This window comes from Pyrus communis, chromosome 10, assembly GCF_963583255.1.
Source record: "Pyrus communis chromosome 10, drPyrComm1.1, whole genome shotgun sequence".
NCBI lineage: Eukaryota > Viridiplantae > Streptophyta > Magnoliopsida > Rosales > Rosaceae > Pyrus > Pyrus communis.
Genome location: NC_084812.1, coordinates 4,235,838 through 4,256,763, shown reverse-complemented (window position 1 = coordinate 4,256,763; position 20,926 = coordinate 4,235,838). Strand labels below are relative to the sequence as shown.

Sequence of the window (20,926 nt, the reverse complement as noted above, 5' to 3'; positions counted from 1 at the left end):
ATTTGTTAATACTTTCATCACGGCTGTTGTATAAAGTTTAACAAACTATGCTCAGCCTGGAATTGACGAAAAGAAAATTGAAACCCAACTTCTAAACTCTAAAAAAAATTGAGATCAAACCAACAAAAAAATTTCATTAATCAAGTCCTACCTTAATTGGAGGATTCAAAATTTCAAAATCACTATCCACTGATAAAAAAACTTGTTTTTATCAATAAAAGCTATTAGGTTTTATCAGGAATGAACGTAGGCTGTACAAGAAGCGATGGTAAAGGTCAATTATAGCATGTGGGTTTATTGATAAATTTTAGTTTTATTATTCATTTCATTTTCTAATTGATGGTAATTATGCAATAATGTAAAAAAGACAATTAACATCTAAAATTTAAGTTGAGTGTGAAAAGAAGTTACATGAGTTTATTCCTTTCTTGTAAATAGTTACTTCTCTTTCTTGCAAATCACACTATTACGGACTAGACGAAATAACTCATCAAAATTAAACAAGAAACTTATATAGATGTTTCAAATTATAATTAACAAGTGAGTAAGATGCAAAAAATGTGATAAAGAAAAAGATGTTCCATCAAAATCATGATTAAGGTAGCATGGTTAATCATTGAGTCAGATGAAAGACAAAGCAATTGCAACTTCAAAGTGCCCCAAGACCATGTACCACAACTATTTATTTATTTATTTTTGTTAGAATTCTCTATTTTTTTCTTCATATAAACAAAAAAAAAAAAATGCATGGCCCACATGGGACCCACAGGAAAGACCATCCAATGAAAGGCGTCCACGTTACTAGGACACCAAACACTTTCAGTCAAACAGACAATGATAAGGTAGGAGGAATGCCACTATCATCATCTCGCTCTCAAGTCAAAGTAACGAAGCTGTAAATCCGGAACCGTAAAACGAGCATCTAATTACGGTAAATCCAATCGCCGCGAAAAAGTTAACAGATACGGCGCCGTATGCCAGAATTTGACAGCGGGTAAAATACATTTTAACGACTTGAAAATTCCGTTAGGACGGATTAGGCGTTGCGAGCGTCGGTGGTGGTTAACCGCAGGTTGTTTTTTCGGTTGAGAGAGAGAGAGAGAGAGAGTGAAAGAAGAGAGAGAGAGAGAGAGAGAGAGAGAGGGGGGGGGGGGGGGAAGTGGCTTTGTATATAAGCCACAGCGAAGCCAGAGGCTTACTAATTCTTGAAGAAAAGGAGGAGAGAGAAACTCTGGGTAGGAGAAAGAGAGGAGGGGCTGTTTGGGAGACGCGCTGAGTGCAATTCATGGCTGAACCAAACGACGCCGTCTCCCTCGATATGGAGAAGATCTATCTCGGTGGAAAGGTTCGAGCTTTATACTTCAAAGATTGAATTTTTTTAAATTTTTTTATCTGTTGTTTTTGACCCTTTTGCTTTGGGATTTTGGGTTGGCGAGATGAGAGGTTGGGGTAATTGATTGGGAGCTGTTTGGCATTGGCTCCAGATGTTTTTAGTTTATCTATTGCAAAATTTGAATTTCCGCATTTTTGTTCTTGGGTTCGGATTCTGGAAAATTGGTGTTGGAATCCATTGAATTTTTGGAGTTATTTACTGTTTGGTTGCCGAGAAAACGAGGGAAAATTGATGGGAAAGCTGCATTTCTGTAAAATTTGTATTCTGGGTTGTTTCCCTGCCACAAGTCCTCTGTGGGCCTGTGGCATTTGACAGCGACGACTAATTTGGCTTTGATTAAGTGAAAAGAACATTAGAACAATTTAGTTTCAAAGGTTTCTTGATATCGGTTTTGCGAAAAACTTAATTTTTGGGATGCTGGAGATATAGAACTGGTAATTTCTAGATCTAAGCGTGACGTATTTGCTAGATTTCAATTTTCTTTCTACATTGGTTTTTACCGTTATAGGTACATCGAATTCTTTCCATTTTCGTGCGCATTTCTGTGTCTGGGATTTGTATATGTTAACATCACCTGGTTCGTTGTGATGGTGAAGTTTCCTTTCTTTTCCATTCTCCTTTTATTTTGATCTCATTGTGTTATTGTTCGAGTTTCGAACTTTTATGCGAATAGTTGAATGTTTGGGATAAAATTTAGTGCCCAAAGTATCGATTTAGACCCTTTTGTTGATTTCTTTGGAATTCAGCGTCAACTCGGTAATACGGGGTTTTATCTTTTCTCATTCACTTTCTTTTGCTCTTTTCTAGTTTGCTATGTTTTTTCTTTTTCGGTTCTTTACTTCTTATGTGATGTTCTTTGTTGGCAAAAAGCGGGTTGCTTCGATGAGTCCATCTCCGTGGTTTATTCAAAGTCCTTTACTATCTATTGACGAAACCAAAGTTACACGTTCCTTTGTCTTACTTCTCTACTCTCTTAACAAGTCGAGTTGTTGCTCTAACAAGTCATCTATATCCTTTTTTTTCGAAGTCGTTTTCTTTCATGTATTTGATTCCATGCTTCTCTTTTTAACTGTCACCACTTTCTTTTCTTCATTTTTCAAAAAATTTAAATGATTGAACCACTTATTTGTTTCATCTAATTTTCACAAAGTTATTTTAAAGACGAGGCAGGTGAGTTGTGCACATGGGAAGCTCTTTAGGGAATAAAATTATCTGGAAAAGCTGGATTCCTGGGTTTTTTTTCTTTCTCTTATTCGGATTATAGATAAGAAACAGTAGATATCTCGAGGGTAAAATGTTTTAGCATATCATATATAGAATATCATGGTAGTAAAATAGTTCTATTTGCTTTAACAATTACATGTAGTTGTTAATCTGCAACTCATTTGTCATGTTTTTTAATCCTCAGGAACATTTTATTCGAACTGGCCGTGGTTCTGTATCCGTTATCGTGTATGGTGACCAAGAGAAGCCTTCACTTATCACTTATCCTGATTTAGCTCTAAATCGTAAGTGTGATAGAGAGTCTATTGATTGTCCTGGTTCCATTTTTCATTGTTTGAAATGGCAATCTGAGTTTTACCCTTTGCTGTTCTTGCTGATAAAATGCTAGTACATTATTTTCTCAGTGGACATCAAAGCTCTTAATATATGTATGTTTATTTGCTTCTTCTTAACATTATTAGAATATTTATTCTTAAGTTTTCTGTTTATTTTGTTCAATGGAGCAGATGTATCTTGTTTCCAAGGGTTATTCTTTTGTCCGGAAGCGGCTTCTTTGCTGCTCCACAACTTCTGCATATATCATATCAGTCCTCCTGGCCATGAGGTCTGTAAATGGTTTGCTTCAAGTGAATTTTGATTATATCTTTTTATAAAATCATATATTTTTTATGAAAAAAAATACTTTATGTAACTGAACGCCATTATTCACATAGTTTCTCTTTGGAATTCTCACAAGAGTTCTTGCAGTTAGGAGCTGCTTCAATTTGTCCAGATGATCCTGTGCCTTCAGTTGATGACTTGGCAGATCAGATCCTTGAGGTTCTCAATTATTTTGGGTAACGACCAACACACTGTCGTCATTTTCATGTTCTATTGTTATTTTCTCTGACGGGATCGTGCACAGCGATTGGGTGACTAGTTTCTGATTGCACTAAAATCTCTTTGTGCAGGCTTGGGGCGGTTATGTGCATGGGGGTGACAGCGGGTGCTTATATCCTTTCTCTTTTTGCTGTAAGTGCCTTAAAACTGTTTGCAACTATGTTTAAAAAAAATTTCTATCTCGGTTCACTGATCAGGCTTTTCCTTATAGATGAAATATAGGGAGCGTGTCCTTGGATTGATACTTGTATCCCCTTTATGCAAAGAACCCTCTTGGACAGAATGGTTTTATAATAAGGTTCCTTTTTCTAAACCTAGCTGTTATGTTTATGAGTAAATTTTAAAATATCAAAATATTTTACCTATGATTAGTTGTAATCCGTAGGTGATGTCGAATATGCTATATTTCTATGGCATGTGTGGCTTGCTAAAAGAGTGTTTGCTTCAGCGCTACTTCAGTAAGGTACTGCTGTGCTCTTTCAACGTGCCTTTTTTCCCCCCCTTCTACTATATTTGGTAGATTGAGTGATGAGTATTTATGTATCTCGACAGGATGTTCGTGGTAGTGTTGAAGTTCCAGAGTCAGATATAGTTCAAGCGTGCAGAAAAGTCAGTGCTTCAGCTTATTTAAAAATCATTTACCTTCATAGCAATTTTTTGTCCTTTTTTCTTCTTCTTTTTTGTGTTTTTTAATTATTGGATTTTCAAATGGCTTTATCTGTTTGATTCACTTGGAAAGTTTACTTCTTCAGTTGCTGGAAGAGAGGCAGAGCTTAAACGTTTGGAGATTTCTTCAAGCAATCAATCGGTAAATAGTGCTGGAGTTGTTTTCTTGTTTTCCCTCCGCAGAGATAAGTGCAATGTATCTTGCTGTGCTGTAACTTTACTCTTTCACTACTTGCAGGAGACCTGACATAACCGAAGGGTTAAAATCGCTAAGGTGTCGCACGCTTATTTTTGTTGGGGATAGCTCTCCCTTCCATTCTGAGGCTCTCCACATGACCTCAAAGTTGGACAGGAGATATAGTGCCTTAGTAGAGGTACGTTCACTCTTTTTCTGTTTCGCTTGTTTTTGTACGTTCATCAGTAGACGTGCATACGATTGTGAAAAGAATCAGAAGAGCGTGTTCAATAATGGATGGATGTGGTTGTTAATGCAGGTCCAGGCTTGTGGATCCATGGTAACAGAGGAGCAGCCACATGCAATGTTGATACCAATGGAATACTTCTTCATGGGGTATGGCCTGTACCGGCCATGCCATTTCAGCGACAGCCCTAGGAGCCCGCTCAGCCCATCTTGCATCTCCCCGGAGCTTCTCTCCCCAGAAAGCATGGGCTTGAAACTAAAACCAATAAAGACCCGTGTTTCACTCAGCCTATGACTGTTGGAAGGCAGGCAGAAAATTGGAAACAATGCAGTGCGATGTGAATGTTAGGTTCCGAGAAGTTGCTTCATTTTTTGGTTATTTGTTATATCTTTCATTGATTAAGAAGGAAAAGGGTAGACGAAGAAGAAGCGGCCGGAGGGAGAGGGGGAGAGGTTGGTGTAGATACAGAAGGGGATTATTAAATAGTAGGGAGGGAGGATACTTTGGTTCATTCTTTTGTAGTCAGTCATAAGGAGGGAGACTTTCATTCTTGAGAAATGCTAAGGGGACTCCCAAGTAAAACACTCAATGGACTTTCTGCCACCTCACAGTCTAACGTCAATTTCCGTGTCAATATTATAAAACATTATGCTAAAAACATAAGGTGACAGAGAGTCTGTAAAGAGTATTTTGAGAGTTCCCTTAGCGTTTCTTTTCATTCATTCATTTGGGAGATGTCTCTGTAAATTTCATAAACAAATTGGATTGACTTTTTATTTATGATGACGAGAAATCAATAACAAAGGGGAAGAACTCTTCCCATTCATTCACACAATCTCTCTCTCTTATTATGTGTCTAATCATTAATACATTTACGAACCTAAATCATGAATACAGTTGGCTTGTGCCTTGTAGTTCAAGTAGTTACGGGCATTCATCCTTGCACACAAAATTCAGTGTTCGAATGCCCGTTCCTCCAAGGTGTCCTGATTGGCCGAACTTGTACTTGTGAGTATATCTTCTTCTGCTAAACTACGCGAGGCACGTTCGGTCGCTTCCCGCCGAATAATAATTAGGTTTTTCGGGTAAACAGTCGAATTTTCAATTTATTCATGGCTAAAATTTATAAAATTCATTAAAAGTTGGGGGAACAAGGAAAATTTGGGTGCCAAATTTCTTGAGAATTGCAACCGTTGGATTTCATCTAACGGTGTCAAATGATCCCACACGTAAGGACCGGATTTTGCTTTCAGACGATATCGTTTCCCGCCATGTCATCTTATCCAGACAAAACAAAGCCGGCAGGCGCCTACAATTACCCGCGAGAACAGTTGGTGTTTAAGACTTCCAAGTCTTCCGAGTAGAACCCTAAACCCTACCCTACCCGGGAGAAAAAGGGAGGGGGGGGGGGTGGTGCACGAGCTGTTGCGAAAGCCGGTGAGCACCGTCGCCGGCATTCATCCGTCACCGTCCTGGTGGCACCTGTAATGCCCTTTACTTTGATTTGTTTGGTAATTGAAAACTGTTTCAGACAGATGGAATGTGACTTAATTGGTCTTGGAATGTCGCCTGCTTTACGGAGCCTCTTGTTGCCCATTTGCCCAAGATCCTCGTCCGCGGTTCGATTGCATAACAAGCTTAGTCCAGTTTCCAGGTCACTATTTCTCTCTGCCCATTTAAAGCCTTTGTGTTGTGCTGCTCTGGAGGTGATTGATTCAAACCCCATTAGTGTTTCGTCTCTTGAAAATGCCCCAAACTCTGAGACTCAGCTTCGTCAAGTAAGATTAGATAATGGCAATTCATCTAATCATGAAATAGCAGGGAACAATGTGAAATCTGCCGGGCTTCTAATTTTCGATACCAAAAAGAGGCTTATGCGTTATTCTGGGATGCTTCGTACCTGTGTTTCGCTAAGGTCTTTGAATGAGGGGAAGGCTGTTCATGGGCAGGTGATAAAAGAAGGGATTGATCCAGATTTGCATTTGTGGGTTTCTTTGGTTAATGATTATGCAAAATGTGGGGACGCTGGGTACGTACGTAAAGTTCTTGATGTGATGCCTGAAAGGGACGTTGTGTCGTGGACTTCTTTAATTCAAGGGTTTGTAGTTGAAGGTTCTGGTGTTGATGCTGTTAAATTGTTCTGTGAGATGAAGAAAGATGGTACAAAAGCAAATGACTTTGCATTGGCGACTGGATTGAAAGCATGTTCTTTGTGCTCCGATTTAGGTTTTGGGAAACAGTTGCATACTGAAGCAGTGAAACTAGGGTTGTTTTCAGATGGTTTGTTGGTTCTGGTTTAGTCGGTCTTTATGCAAAATGTGGTGATATGGAACTTGCAGATAGAGTGTTATTTTGTATGCCTGAGCAGGATGTGGTATCATGGAATGCACTGCTGAATGGGCATGCTCAGGAAGGTGACGGAAATAAAGTTTAGGAATTGTTTTGCAGAATGACGGAATCAGAAATCAGGTTGAGCAAGTCCACCTTGTCCCCTGTCCTCAAAGGTCGTGCGAACTCGGGAAATTTGAGAGAGGTCAGTTTTTGCATTCTCTAGTAGTCAAAATTGGGTTTCAGATGGATGAATTCTTGGGTTGCAGTCTCGTTGATATGTATTCGAAGTGTGGGATGGCAGTCGATGCGGTAAAAGCATTCAGGATGATTGAAAAACCTGATGTAGTGGCCTGGAGTGCAGTTATCTCTTGCCTTGATCAACAAGGGCAATGGCAAGAAGTGCCTCAGCTATTTCGTGAAATGATAAGCACAGGCATCTCATCAAATAAATTTACTCATTCTAGTATCATTAGTGCTGCCACTGATCTCCAAGACCTTCATTTTGGTGAAAGTATCCATGCTTTTGTGTGGAAATATGGTTGTGATACTGATATTTCAGTCAGCAATGCTCTAATCACAATGTATATTAAAAGTGGGCGTTTTCTAGATGGTGCTCAGATTTTTAAGGCTATGACAAACCCTGATTTGATTTCATGGAATGCCCTTTTATCTGGAGCGCACAATCTTGAATTATCTGACCTAGGGCCAAGAGTCTTCCACCAAATGTTTGTCGAAGGTTTTAAGGTCTTGCTCTATCCTCTTGGATGTAGGCCTTGGAAAACAAGTACATTGCCATAGTATCAAAACTAACCTCGATGATAATGACTTTGTTGGGACAGCTCTCATTGACATGTATGCCAAAGGCAGGTTCGTGGAAGATGCTGTGAAAGCTTTCAATAAATTGAGTAATCGAGACCTCTTCACTTGGACAGTCATCACTACTGGTTGTGCACAAACTGATCAAGCAGAGAAATCTGTTGCTTGCTTCAATAAGATGCAACAAGAAGGTGTGAAGCCAAACGAGTTCAGCATTGCTGGCTGTTTGAGTGCTTGCTCCTGTACAGCTATGCTGGAAAATGGGCGGCAGCTCCACTATGTGGTAATTAAGAGTGGGCATCTGGAAGATTTGTTTGTTACTAGTGCACTTGTTGATATGTACTCAAAATGTGGGTGCATAAGTGATGCTGAGGATATCTTTGAGGGTTTGCTTTCACGAGATACAGTGGCATGTAATATCATGGTATGCGGATATTCCCAATATGGGCAAGGAGAGAAGGGTCTTGAAGCGTTTTCGACAATGTTGGATGAAGGCGCCATACCAAATGAGATGACCTTCATTGGTGTTCTTTCTGCATGCAGCCACCTGGGTATAGTCAAAGAAGGGAAAAGGCACTTTGATTCTCTGAGCAATTTTTTCGGGATCACTCCTACAATTGAGCATTATGCTTGTATGGTTGATATTCTCGGCAGGGCTGGAAAGTTTAATGAGATTGAAAGCTTCATCGAGACAGAGGAACTAACACCATATGCCATTATTTGGGAGACTGTTCTTGGTGCTTGTAAGATGCATGGAAATGTCGAATTTGGTGAAACAGCTGCAAGAAAACTTTTTGAGCTTAAACCTGAGATGGATTCAACATATATCTTGCTATCTAATATCTTTGCAGTCAAAGGCAGGTGGGACGATGTTAGCAAAGTCAGGAAATTAATGCAGAGTCAGGGTGTTAAAAAAGAACCCGGTTGTAGCTGGGTTGAGGTTGATGGTCAAGTCAACATTTTTGTTGGTATGCATCCAAGAATCGGGGATATTCATTTGAAATTGAGGAACTAGGCTAAAAGCTAACTTCATTAGGTTATATACCGGAAACAGAAGACGTGCTTCATGATATCACTGAAAAAGAAAAAAAAGAACAGCTCCAATATCATAGTGAAAGGTTGGCTCTTGGTTTTGCCCTTATAAGTACCAATCATCCAAAAACTATTCGGATTTTTAAAAATCTACGCATCTGTGGCGATTGCCATGACATTATGAAGCTCGTCTCAGATGTCACAAATCGGGAAATAGTTGTTCGCAACATCAGGCGGTTTCATCATTTTAAGAATGGAACTTGCTCCTGTAAGGGCTTCTGGTGATATGGCATTAGAAGCTCTATGACCTGTATAGGGGGTTCACCCACAGCGAATTCCAATCACTTTCCTCGTTACGAACGGAGCCACAGTTTCATACCGAAGGAACTCCGCCCTAATCTTATCAGAGTACTGCTTCTCAACATATTATTTGATTCTTTTCTCAAAGCATAATTAGAAAATTAAAAAAATTATGGTTCCCAATCTATTGATAAAATTAGCAGGTATGCCCCGTTCAAAGTCCTTTTTGTCCTGAAGCGGCAGCTTCCTGCGCTAAATTTGCATTTATCATATCTCAATGCTCCTTGCCACGAGGTCTGTAGATGGTTTTCGTTGGGTGCATTTCCATTAGCTTTGTTTCTAGAATCTTAAATGTTTTTGGAAGAATAATTGAATTGTTCGTCTCTCTTCAGAACTTCACCATAGTTCTTGCTGTTGGGAGCTGCGTCGATTCTCCTGATGATCTTGTGCTTCTGTTAAAGACATGGCAGAGTCCTTGAGGTTGTCAACTTTTTTGTGCAAACTATGTTATAAACTACTTCCGTCTCTTTATTAATCATGGTATGGTATGTAAATGAGCTTAGGCGAACGTGCTCATGGATTGATACTTGTGTGCCCTATATGCTGAGCATCCGCTCGGCAGGTGGAGCGATGAGTATGCTATGCATCTCTACAGGAGGTTCGTTGTTCTTCCGAAGTTCCAGAATCAGATACAGTTCGAGCAAGCAGTACCCTGTCTAGAGAATGAGTTGCCTGGTTAGTGAAGTTGATAGAATGGCACATCCAAGCACGTCTGTACAGTGTACCTCACCTGTGTAAAAGAAAAGCCTGGCAGCCGTCTAAGCGCAGAAAGCCCGGGTTGTGTTGACCAAACAGCAAGTCAGATACAAGCACTATATCTGCAGCTGCTCGGTGTTATGCTACGTTAAGTTGGAAAGCCGCGTGCTACATAAAGGTCCGCCTCAGAACCTCGACGGTAGAATCCAGACTATTCAGAAAGTATCAAGAATACGCAAGAAAGGTACTTCGCGGTGTGTTCAGCAAAAATCACAAGTTCCCGACCGCCGCTCGGCACCAAGATTAAGCTGCTACGGAGTTTTATTGTATATATTCATTGGATGTTGTAGATCTTTAATCCAATTTCATTTATTTTTTACCATTGATTACGTTAATTGTTTTACCCTGATCATTTTGACTGGTTAAATCTTCATAAATTGGAGCTTACAACCTAATTACACTTCCAAGGCAGTTTGCCCTCCGGTCGAATTTTCCCCCTTCATTCGACAGGAATTCCCAAACTCGAACTAGAATAAATGACTCGATCTCAAAGAACAATACGACATTTTCGGTCTTCCGACTCTAAAGTAGCACCAAAATTTTATGCTTCACCAAGATGTTTATATTCCTAACTATTGCACAACAAATGTTATATGTTCCATCAAAAAAATAAGTTGCACCAAAAATGTGACATGCCCCATCTAATAGCTACTAAAACAACAACAAAACAGGAACGGGACAGGGACGTCCGACGGAATTACACTTTTTCATGGATCTCCCAAGCAATGACCTGATCTTCTCAGTCTGTATCCTCATCAGAAGGTGGATTCTCAGCTTCACTCCCACTGTTTATGCTATCATTGTTGATAAGTGAGGGCCTCCCATCAGCTGAGTCAGCTTTAGGACGAAGGTCATACTTCACAAACTTTATCTTCTCTTTCTTCTCAGCTTTTTTCCCTTTCCGCTTTCTTCCTCTTTTTTCCGATGATGACATTGTATGCGTGGCAGCTATGGATGCGTTCACCTTTTCATCTTCCTCATCTCTATGTTCATCTTCTCCCTTGTTATCTATGTAAAAAAGAAGATCATCATCCACTTTCTGTTCCTCCAAATTAGAAGCAGGCCGCAAGGAGTCTGATTTGGAAATATCAAGAGCCAGTTTGGTGCGAAACTTCGCAATGCTATCATCAAATAATTTTAAGCCCCGATCCTCAAGGTTAAGAAGCCATTCTGGAGAATTAGATCAATATTAGAGAGAGCTTTAATAAAAACATACAAAGTTGATTCACCACAAAGGGGAACAAGTATAATCACTTACTTATAAGAGCTTTAGGCGAAGTTCCCACTGATTTGATCGCACCATCATCCACATAAATCTGTTTCTTTACCCATTTAATTATTTGAGAAGGTAACTGGGAACCAGAAAATGCAGTTACATAAGAGACGGTTCTCCTCTGATCCCCGTTCTCCCTGAAGCAAGCCAGTAGTGAGATTTTCCGAAAGTGTTCCATTACAATCTAAACAAGAAGATGAAATGTAATTGTTCTTTACGTACCTAAAATACTCCACTGCTTCATGAGCAACAATCAATCTTTCCATGGCAATACTTTTCATGAGCTCAGCAGGTACGTAAATCGCTCTCTCAGGCTCAGGGTTGAGGAATGAATACTCGACCAATACGATAGCATCATACAGCACTTTTCTCAACAAAACTTCACCTTCAGAACTCTGCATATAGAAATTTAACGTGTTATGCTCTTTAATTTAAGATCACATCAATGGATAGAAAACTACCGAACGGAAAGGAGGGATACTAACCAATAGAGAGGTAAAAGGCAAAGTCTTCTCCAGCAGAATCCTCAGAAGGACATCTATGGACACACATATAAGGATGTTAGAACAAGGCATGCAGTGACTTGAAATCAATGAAACAGAAGGAATGTATAAATTTATATGACAGCCCGAAAATCAGCAAAGCAGCAACATAAAAAAGTTCATACACGATAACGATAATAACACTTAATCTTAATGTCTTCCCTCAACATTTTCGGCGCAAACGATCCTCAGCCATTTAAGTTTATGCAGAAATCATGCCTTCACTATAATAAACCATGTAATGTACTCTAATGCAGGCAAAAGTTAAATAACACTAACCGAAAAGGTAGCAGTTCCCAAACTTTGTAATGGAACCGATAGCCCAAGTGCTTAACTCCTTCTCCAACTCCTTCCCTGAAGTCCCGACTTTGGAATCCAAGCAGAGTTTCAACAAAAACACCTCCGCAATAACAACTCCAGCCAAGTAATTCACATCACATTCTCCCTCACTAAGCCCTCCAAAAATGTCACTACTCACTAAGGGCAAGAATGACTCCAACCCCTCATTTGAGTTCATCCAAACACGAATTAAGCCCGAAAAAGGCATAATCAAACTGTCACTCTCACCCGAATCTTCGAAAGAACACAGATTTATATAGCCAAGAATCGTTCCCACAAAATCCCTAACCTTTCTCATCACTTTCTTCTCTCTCTTCAATGACAAGTCCCTCTTAAACAAATCAACACACGCATTGTACACCTGGCAAACCACCGGAGCGAGCAGCGCGACACTCTTTGAAGAACCGCAAGAAGCTGAGCACATCGACAGCAGCTGAAACAAGTCCTCTGCGGCCGATACACGGTCCAAAGGGTCGTCTTTCGGATGATTCCGGCTGCGAAAGGCCAATGCCGCGTAGACCCAGGTTGATTCGAGAGGCGGGTCGACTCGCGCTTGCATCAATTCGTAGAATTCCTCTGTAAAGTCGGAGAGTTTGGGGCTTTGCTTGGGAATTTCGGATAAAAGGTTTTGGATTGATTGGGTTAGCTTGAGGTCGTAGTTTTTGCCGATTAGGGTTTTGATGTTTGGTGTATTTGGGGAATTTGTGGAACCGGTTACATCGAGAGCCATGGTTGAATGCTGAAATGCGACCAATTTGTTTCAGTGAGGAATGTGATGAAGAAGGAGATGTGCCGAAGAAAAACCCTAATTCTATGACAAGGTCGGTTGAGAAGCCAACGGTCTAGGGTTTAAGGGGATACCGCCGTTTCATATTACGACATGTCGTATTAGTTAAAGCATCTGATAAGATACTTTGGACTCATTTGAAAAATGATTGAAAACAATTCTGATAAAATGATTATTGAGTTCCAAAAACATTTGAAATGCATTTTGGAAGAATAATGAAAACGATTTTGATAAAATGGTTCTTGAATTCCAAAAGCATGCTAAATGCATTATGGAAGAATAATCAATTTGCATGAAACACTTCTAACATTTTTACATTATTCACTTACATTTGTACTCAAGGCTAATTCCAAAAACGCTCTAAAAAAAATTCTTTTATGTGCTTGTCGACAAAGCCCAGTGATTTTACCAAAACCTCTCATCTGCTTCTTTTTAAAAAGTGATTTTGGCCCTCTTAAAATCTCTTATAAGTTAGTCCCTAATTTATCAACTATCGAAAGAAAAAATAAAAAAAATTAACTATTCATGTTGTTTATACAAAAACGAATATAACTGTTACACTGTCTCGTAGCATTACTAATTCAATTATCATAATATTGTGAACTGTATAGTTAATACTTTTCTAACTTAAGGTATATTATTAGTTAAGAAATAACTACACGTACAAAAATGAGGATCGATTAGCAGTTATTAGTTTGGTTTTATGACAATACGTTCTTTGTTTGAGTTTTTGTCCGAAAATAATTACACATGTTAAATATAATTGGAATTGAACATAACGTGATAGAATGATAATCAAGGAAAAGGGAATTTAATCTAAAAGCTATATTACCTTGCTATGAAAAATGCTAGCATTCTTTAACCTTTGTATTTGAACTTTCTCATTTGAACATATGTCAGTTGTCATTTTAACAAAAAAAACAAGTTATTTAATGACACGTGGTCCATTTTTATTTCCTAGTCAAAAGTAACTCTGGTAATATCTTGCACAATCCGTTAACTTGATATAAAACGATACGAAAATAACAGGTTTTGAGTTAACCTATTAACGAGTCGGATAGTTATTCGGTCATTTGTTAAGAATTCAGTAAAATATCGTTTGCCAGATCTAGACATTAAACATGATAATTTTTTACTTGACTTATTAACTTGACATGAAATCACACGAATCATTAATAAATCGAATTTTTATTGACTTACTTGTGAAAGTCTATTAAGATAACACATTTAACACGACGTAATCTATTAAAATAAAATAAACACAAAAACAATACGATAACCACACCGCGTTTGTCTGACTTAGTCAAACGTATTAAAGTACACGGTGACATTTGATAAAGTGGGATGGTTCAAGGCAACCATGGGACGTGTCATCTCATACTCTATTGGTTGAAAAGGGGAACCCACCACATACGTTACTCGGGCTAGCCAATCAGATGCTGAGAAACACGTAAAGCAGCGAAGCAAATCGATTTCACGACTGCATATTTATTATACTCAACAAAACGAAAGATTGAATCTGCCAAAATAAACAATAAAGATCGTTTCTTTTCTGGTGAAAACTTCTCAGAAGATCCACCAACCTAACTGCACATCTCACTCCTTGATCGACAACTCTCCCTTCTTCTTCAAATTCTAGAGAGAGGAATAGAGGAGGGGAGAGAGAGAGTTATGGCGAAGCTGAAGCAAATTCTAGTAGCCATCTCAGTCTTGTTGGCCGTGTTAGCGTGCGTGCCAATCTCTGAGTGTGCTAAGAAGCCGGCGGCCGGCGCCAGGAAGGAAGACATTCCTTTCATCAAATGCCAAGTCTGCGAGAAGCTCGCAGTTCAGCTGCACCAGCAAGTCGAGAAGAAGCGAGCTGAGATCGCCCCAAAGAAGGTATTGAGATTTCGAAGTGCTTTTGTTTGAGATTTCGATTAATGGGTTTTGCTCCTTGTGTTGAATTTGATTGTGGGTAGTTTGTTTTTATGGCGATAGATCTCGGAGTATCAGATTATTGAGATTTCGGAGAATGTATGCAATTTGAAGAAGCAGGAAGCGGATTGGATTTTGCAGATTGATATAGTTGAGAAAGGAGACAAGTTGGAGGTATGAATTTGCATTTGCTTTGGGTTTGATTTCGGTTTTAGATCTGCTTGATGAATTGGTGTTTTTGAAGTTCTATGCTTTTGCTTGATACGGTGTTTTCGAAGTTCTGTGCTTTTGCTTGTTACTGTGTTTTCATCAGAAAAATTATTGCTTGTAGTATATGATGATATCGGGGATGGATGTTATATGAAAGGAGAATCTTTGTTTCTCTGCGGGTTTATAACTCTCGTATGACAATGTCGATGCAGTTGTACAAACTTAAGTTGGGTATCGTTGTAATACACTTTGTTGTTCATTGTCCTCGCATGCTAAATCATTTGACTTGTCAGTAGGTGGATTTAGTAGTATTTGATGATATCGGGGATAGATGTTATATGAAAGGAGAAACTTTGTTTCTCTCCGGGTTTATAGCTCGAGTATGACAATGTCGATGCAGTTGTACAAACTTAAGTTGGGTATCGTTTACAACGACACTTTGTTGTTCATTGTCCTCACCTGCTAAATCATTTGTGACTTTTCAGTTGGTGGATCAAGGTTCAGAAGGACAGTGTAACTCCGAATGCAAGACAATTGAGCGAGCTTGTCAGGAGGTGAGGTTTTCTGGGTAACTTCGCTTCCTAATACATTGTTCCTTGAAGCCAATCTAGTTAGATTCACTGCCTTTTCCGTATAATTGACTGAGAGAAGTCAACTGTCAAATGATTTCTTAATTTAATGTGACCTCTGCGATATGTTAGCATGACAATTGATCCTTTCGTTTGGTGTTGGCCTTCCGCATTGATCTTAAGTTATTGTGTTACAATTAAACTAAGCGCTAATCCGGAATATTGCAGGTTTTGGGGTATTCTGATACTGATGTTGCCGAATATCTATATACATCCAAGCCTGACCTTGGTTCATTGGTTAATTATCTATGCAAGGACCTAACTAAAGCGTGCAGTACCAAGCCTCCCCCAGTTCCTAAGGTAACTGCTTTCTTTGACTTGATATTCGATTCAGTTCATTCTTTGTGCAATGTGTTTGCAAGGATCGTGCTATGTTGTGCTTTTCCATCTAAGTACTTTTATTTTTGATATGATCTATTATGCAACTATCATGCGTTTTCATCTAAGTACTATTATTTTCGATATGATCTGTGCAACTATAGGCTCATGCGTGACCAACGATGGTATCTTTTTTATCCATTACCCATAAAATTTGATACCCTATTAAGATTGACATGGAGATTTGTGGATTCTGCCTTGCATGCATGTTAATCTCTAGTCTCTACGCGCAACTTGTTCCTTGAGCAAGACAATTACTTTTGATACTCATAATAGTTTCTTTTGTGTCCCAGAATAGGATTCCGGGGGAAGCTTTCGTGGCCAAGTCAGAAAAAGAAGCTGAAATGGAAAAGATGATGAAATCTATGGAGGTAATTGTTCTTGCATTGCTGAGAAACTTCACTCTGGTGACACTAGTGTGCTGAATTTTGAGCTATATTCTGCTTTTCCGTTCTTCAGGGCATGCCAGGAGCCCCGGGCATGAAAATGTACTCGAGAGATGATTTGATGAACATGAATAATTTTGGTGGCGAAGATGCTGATGATGAAGATGATGACGATGATGAGACTCGGTTACCCTCGAATTTGGTAAATACAAAATTCCAACCTTAAAAATTCTCCAACCAAAATCACATTGTTTCTTTCGGCGTTTAAAAATTTTCATTTAACAGGGAAAAATAATGAGAGAAAAAGAGAGCGCAAAGAATGACTTGAAACAGAAGATCACCACCGGAATCGCGAAGACTAGAGAGACACTAAAGAAGCATGCAAACAAAGTCTCTAACTGGGTACGGCAAACGTGGCGGGGACTGAAAAAGCCGGCTTCGAAGAAGAGTACAAAGGGAAACAAGGCAGAGCTTTAGAACACAAATCACAGAATTCATACGAGTTGGTAGTAGAGGGTAATCAGGTTTTTGTTAATTGTATCAATATGCTTTTGACATTTAAGTGGCAAAATTGAGGAAAAGTTGGAAACAAAACTGCTTGAGGTTTTATGCTACGTTGTTTTCATTGAAATTGTATCAGTTTCTGCTACATCGCTCGAGTTTTCACGTTCTTTTCTTGCCAAGAAAGATTAACATTTTTCGAACGAAAAGTCACTTGGATCGAAAAACCTAAGATCTTAAAGAACAGATGAGATTTATAGAACTGCACGAGATCAAGTAAAATAGATCAATTCAAAACCTTTTAGCACCAAAATTTTGACATCACAATTTAAGAAATGAATCATTAGAAGCACATAGGCAACAATCCACAACCCTCGAGTCTGTTGCAATCATGGATTGCTTTCTTGATGGAACAATAACAAAACGCAACTTAGCGCATTTTGTAGCATTGAACCCTCGAGACTGAGCATCGTTGACCATTTAACGAATACTTGAGCATTATGTCAATATCACGGGGATTCTTTTTGTTTTGCGCCACAGTCATGCTTCCGACAATTGACTCTCCTTGACATACTGTTAGTACATCTTCCAGGTACAGGACAGTTTGCTTCCAGTGAGTAGACCGCGATCTTGGCCCTGCATTACATTTCACTTTGTCAGTAAAGATATGATTATCGACAGAGTAGGAGGTTGTAAAAAAACATAACAGTTTACTTCATCCGAAAACACCACATCATAGTTAACTGAAAAAACATGAGTTGCAGAACACCACACTGAGGAAATTTAGCAAATTTACTAAATGGACAAGAAGAATGCTTTAGAATACGTAGGAAACCTATGAGCACCAGAGAATAAAAATAAGAGGTAAGGCACAAAGATATTGACCTGTGGAGAAGCCCATCAATTTATGACACTTCGTAAATGAAACATCAAAGTAGGCTACAAGAGCATGAACGAAATCGTCACGTTCAGCAACAAGCTTGAAAGGGGCTGTGAAGGAAGCATCTCCCGAAGTCATCTTGGATATATCCATTGTCTGAATGAAGAAAACCGAAGAATATTAGTGGAAACGATTGACAGCGTAAAGAGGGGAAAGAATTAATTCATGTAGTGCAGCAGGGTGAAAACAGGATATGTGTTTCCCACCTTGAGTAGCTGACTGTTTGTAACAATCTGGTTTTGGTCAACGGTGTCCACAAGGGGCTCCATCATGGCTTGCTTCTTGATGCAGCTCATGTCAAAGCTATAAACATTGTTCCAAACTGGAATAACATGAAACAAGAGGTAAGGAGCAAAAAATCAACAAGATGCACCGCAAGCTACATGTACATTTGTGTGACCATTTGAACCTCCACAGATGATAAACCGGATACGCAGAAGAATTCAAAAGACATACATTCTATCTTGTCCTCTTTGTACTCTGCATCCTCAATAGCTGTCAAAAACAGAGACGCTTTGTCTGGCAGTAGAATGCCATCATCTACCTACAAACAAGCAAACGACAAAACATTCAAAAAAACTATGCCATGATCCATATTTTCTATGCAATGATCAGCAAGTAAAATTATTGTTTTGGAGCGCAAAACACTACAACTGCAATGGACTATATCCCTCAAAAAGGATCACAAGAACCTAAGCCACACCCAACTGAATGAATAGTTTGCATGAGGTTTAGGTATTCTTGACCAACATATCACACACAACAAATTTGGAATGTAAATACTACTTACAAGCCATTTATCACGAGCATAGAGGACCGTATTTAACATATTCTCAAACAACAAGAAATATCCCATCCATTCAGAGATAATTATATCCACTTTAGGGACGGGAAGCTCAAGTTCTTCAATCTTCCCCTTCAGAACTGTTATTACTGCATTTATCAAACAATGAATGAGTAAGCAGAATACTCAGTTTGTCAAAACAATCTCAAGGGATTGAACAGAGCTACATGCATGTATGATCTTCAAAAACTTTACCATTAGAATATCCGTTAGTTTCAACAATCTCTTTTGCCATGTCAGCCATGTCGGAGCACTCTACCTGTGGGTAAAATAATTTGTTAAATCAATAATATTAAGGAGACACAACCAAATTACATTACAAATAGGAAAATACTATGCATTCAAAGAAATTGATTTGTTCACAACATTTTCATTAACAAAAACATACCGCATAAACATGCTTTGCACCCGCTTTTGCACAAAACAGGGACAAAATTCCAGTCCCAGCTCCCACGTCAAGAACAATCTTGTCCTTTATTAGAAACTTATTCTGATAGATAACATTCTGATATGTCTTAGTCCTCACTAAATCCTTCAACATTTCCTGCAACATAATAACAGTCAATGAGCACACAATCGCTATCAGCAAAAGGTTACAAGAACGAAATACAGAACCGGTTTGCATCCAAGCGCAATGCACTTACTTCATGAATACCTGCAATCAAAAAGAAAACTCAAAGATAAGCCTTTCGAAGCATCATCGAAACAGAACAAGATTAGATTAAAAAATATAAATCAAAGCATCGATATCTTGAGACTCGCTCTTTTACTTGCTGCCATTAGCACTTAAAATCACAGCTCCTAATCAACTAAAACAAACACAATATCTAACTTCGAAAACAAAATCCAACCAAGGTCGAAACTTTCCAAAACCACACCCGAGTCCGGAACAAAATGCAAGCAAATTCGATACCGCTCTATTACTTGCTTCCATTGCACCTAAAAGCCACGTTCCCAATCAACTAAAACTAGCACAACAGTGTTAACTTCCAAAATCAATGCAGCCAAGTTCGAAACTTTTGAAACCACACCGAAAACCCAATCACGAAAACAAAAAATCCCCCGTTTCCAGTCCCATTATCTAAGTTTCCAGAACATCCAAACAAAAACCCAGAAGCCAAAAACAGAGAATCGAAGAAAGAATGCCTTTTTCTTTACCAAAGTGAGAGTAGGAGTCAAAGTAATAGTCGGCGCTGGTCTTTCCATCGGCTTCGACGAAGGAGACCTCCGGCTCGCCCATTGACTCATCGGCGGCCTTGTGGAGCTCGGGGTCGCACATGGACTCGTCGTGGTTGGAGCTCTCGGAGACGTCTTTGACAGCTTCGTCGAGGTGGCCGAAGCGCGCAGCCGCGGAAGTCTGGTTGCTGCTGCTGCCGCTGTTGTTGGTGTTCTTTCGGCGACCCATTGACAGTGGATTTAGGGTTTTGCGAGGGGTTTTTGAGTACTTACAGGTCTCGCAGATAGAAGCTTTTATAAAGTTTAGAGATTTTTTTTTTGTTTCCAAAAGTAGTAAAGTGAGGAGTTGGTGGTCGTTATCCACTTCAAGTGGCGCGAGACTTCGGTCCATGCTGATGAAACGACGTCGTTTGAAGTTCCATGTACAAACAACCGTCACACTTAAATAGATTAAAGTTTTATATAAATGCTTACATGCTTATTAGAATTCGTTCAGAAGTGTTTTAAACAACTGAAAGTCATTTTTTAGAAAAAAAAATATTTTTAGTTTTCAAAAATATTTAAAAGATGTTTCTTGCAAAAAATATCAGTTTTCTAATTCTAGTAGTAAGCACTTAATGTACTTTTTAAGAAGTCACTTGCATTTTTATTAAAAATTAGTTCAAAAAACATTTTTACAAAAAACGCTTTCAATCATTTTAAAGAAAATTCCAAATGAGTCCTTAATGAGGCTGTAATCATTTTTTTGAAATACTCTACAATTTCTTATAAATTGAAAATCGCTTTAGCCCTTTAATGTGTGGACATTTGTTTGTTTATTGGAGTGTGTTATCTATACATCCATTTTTACTTCCTACATACATTTCCCAATTTTCGACTGTCGAGTCGAATGAATTGAAGAAGATCAAATGACAAATTTTAACAAGGGATGTGCGAGAATTAAAAATGAATATGTGGATAACACCAACCTCTTTATTTAGTAACAGTTATATAACAAAACACTTTATAATTCAAATGAATTTTTGCACAGAAAATCTTCCATCGATAACCTAATAAATGATTAGTTCAAATCACGAGAAATATTGTACCGAGGGTCCAAATAAGTGATTATTATCTTAATAAGTTGCT

At 38.8% G+C, this 20,926-nt stretch overlaps 4 protein-coding genes and 1 pseudogene across 4 annotated transcripts; 3 read left to right on the top strand and 2 right to left on the bottom strand.

Annotated features, from left to right (window-relative positions):
- The first annotated feature begins 1,166 nt into the window (after positions 1–1,166).
- Positions 1,167–5,410, top strand: LOC137748316 (protein NDL1-like). Its single transcript, XM_068488458.1, has 11 exons — positions 1,167–1,345; positions 2,802–2,901; positions 3,124–3,221; positions 3,365–3,453; positions 3,568–3,628; positions 3,708–3,794; positions 3,882–3,959; positions 4,049–4,105; positions 4,249–4,304; positions 4,401–4,536; positions 4,657–5,410. The coding sequence occupies exons 1-11, from the start codon at positions 1,286–1,288 to the stop codon at positions 4,876–4,878; spliced, it is 1,044 nt and encodes a 347-aa protein (XP_068344559.1). The 5' UTR covers positions 1,167–1,285; the 3' UTR covers positions 4,879–5,410.
- Positions 5,411–6,119: 709 nt separating this feature from the next.
- LOC137746758 (pentatricopeptide repeat-containing protein At2g29760, chloroplastic-like) lies at positions 6,120–9,048 on the top strand (annotated as a pseudogene).
- A 1,370-nt stretch (positions 9,049–10,418) lies between these two features.
- On the bottom strand, positions 10,419–12,859 carry LOC137748435 (uncharacterized). Its single transcript, XM_068488584.1, has 5 exons — positions 11,974–12,859; positions 11,638–11,690; positions 11,375–11,547; positions 11,138–11,289; positions 10,419–11,049 (listed from the first exon to the last, which is right to left on the bottom strand). Exons 1-5 carry the CDS (start codon positions 12,761–12,763, stop codon positions 10,619–10,621), a joined length of 1,599 nt encoding a protein of 532 aa, XP_068344685.1. The 5' UTR covers positions 12,764–12,859; the 3' UTR covers positions 10,419–10,618.
- A 1,469-nt stretch (positions 12,860–14,328) lies between these two features.
- On the top strand, positions 14,329–16,977 carry LOC137747832 (uncharacterized). The gene is made up of 7 exons (XM_068487972.1): positions 14,329–14,698; positions 14,798–14,908; positions 15,430–15,498; positions 15,742–15,873; positions 16,245–16,322; positions 16,411–16,539; positions 16,623–16,977. Exons 1-7 carry the CDS (start codon positions 14,492–14,494, stop codon positions 16,812–16,814), a joined length of 918 nt encoding a protein of 305 aa, XP_068344073.1. The 5' UTR covers positions 14,329–14,491; the 3' UTR covers positions 16,815–16,977.
- An 82-nt stretch (positions 16,978–17,059) lies between these two features.
- On the bottom strand, positions 17,060–20,112 carry LOC137747831 (probable protein arginine N-methyltransferase 1.2). The gene is made up of 9 exons (XM_068487971.1): positions 19,781–20,112; positions 19,267–19,277; positions 19,011–19,166; positions 18,818–18,881; positions 18,569–18,711; positions 18,235–18,322; positions 17,985–18,100; positions 17,724–17,874; positions 17,060–17,474 (listed from the first exon to the last, which is right to left on the bottom strand). Exons 1-9 carry the CDS (start codon positions 20,025–20,027, stop codon positions 17,269–17,271), a joined length of 1,182 nt encoding a protein of 393 aa, XP_068344072.1. The 5' UTR covers positions 20,028–20,112; the 3' UTR covers positions 17,060–17,268.
- Positions 20,113–20,926: the final 814 nt, after the last annotated feature.

Excerpts from the sequence above, each read along its gene's own strand:
- LOC137748316 (XM_068488458.1), top strand. The coding sequence starts at position 1,286 with ATGGCTGAACCAAACGACGCCGTCTCCCTCGATATGGAGAAGATCTAT. Across the intron at positions 1,346-2,801 it reads AGATCTATCTCGGTGGAAAG|GAACATTTTATTCGAACTGG; the intron begins GTTCGAGCTTTA and ends TTTAATCCTCAG. Across the intron at positions 3,222-3,364 it reads TCAGTCCTCCTGGCCATGAG|TTAGGAGCTGCTTCAATTTG; the intron begins GTCTGTAAATGG and ends GAGTTCTTGCAG.
- LOC137748435 (XM_068488584.1), bottom strand. The coding sequence starts at position 12,763 with ATGGCTCTCGATGTAACCGGTTCCACAAATTCCCCAAATACACCAAAC. Across the intron at positions 11,691-11,973 it reads TGGGAACTGCTACCTTTTCG|ATGTCCTTCTGAGGATTCTG; the intron begins GTTAGTGTTATT and ends GTGTGTCCATAG. Across the intron at positions 11,050-11,137 it reads TTCGCCTAAAGCTCTTATAA|AATGGCTTCTTAACCTTGAG; the intron begins GTAAGTGATTAT and ends CTAATTCTCCAG.
- LOC137747832 (XM_068487972.1), top strand. The coding sequence starts at position 14,492 with ATGGCGAAGCTGAAGCAAATTCTAGTAGCCATCTCAGTCTTGTTGGCC. Across the intron at positions 15,874-16,244 it reads AGCCTCCCCCAGTTCCTAAG|AATAGGATTCCGGGGGAAGC; the intron begins GTAACTGCTTTC and ends TTTGTGTCCCAG. Across the intron at positions 16,540-16,622 it reads CTCGGTTACCCTCGAATTTG|GGAAAAATAATGAGAGAAAA; the intron begins GTAAATACAAAA and ends TTCATTTAACAG.
- LOC137747831 (XM_068487971.1), bottom strand. The coding sequence starts at position 20,027 with ATGGGTCGCCGAAAGAACACCAACAACAGCGGCAGCAGCAGCAACCAG. Across the intron at positions 18,882-19,010 it reads GTGCAAAGCATGTTTATGCG|GTAGAGTGCTCCGACATGGC; the intron begins GTATGTTTTTGT and ends TTTTACCCACAG. Across the intron at positions 17,475-17,723 it reads ATTGATGGGCTTCTCCACAG|GGCCAAGATCGCGGTCTACT; the intron begins GTCAATATCTTT and ends AATGTAATGCAG.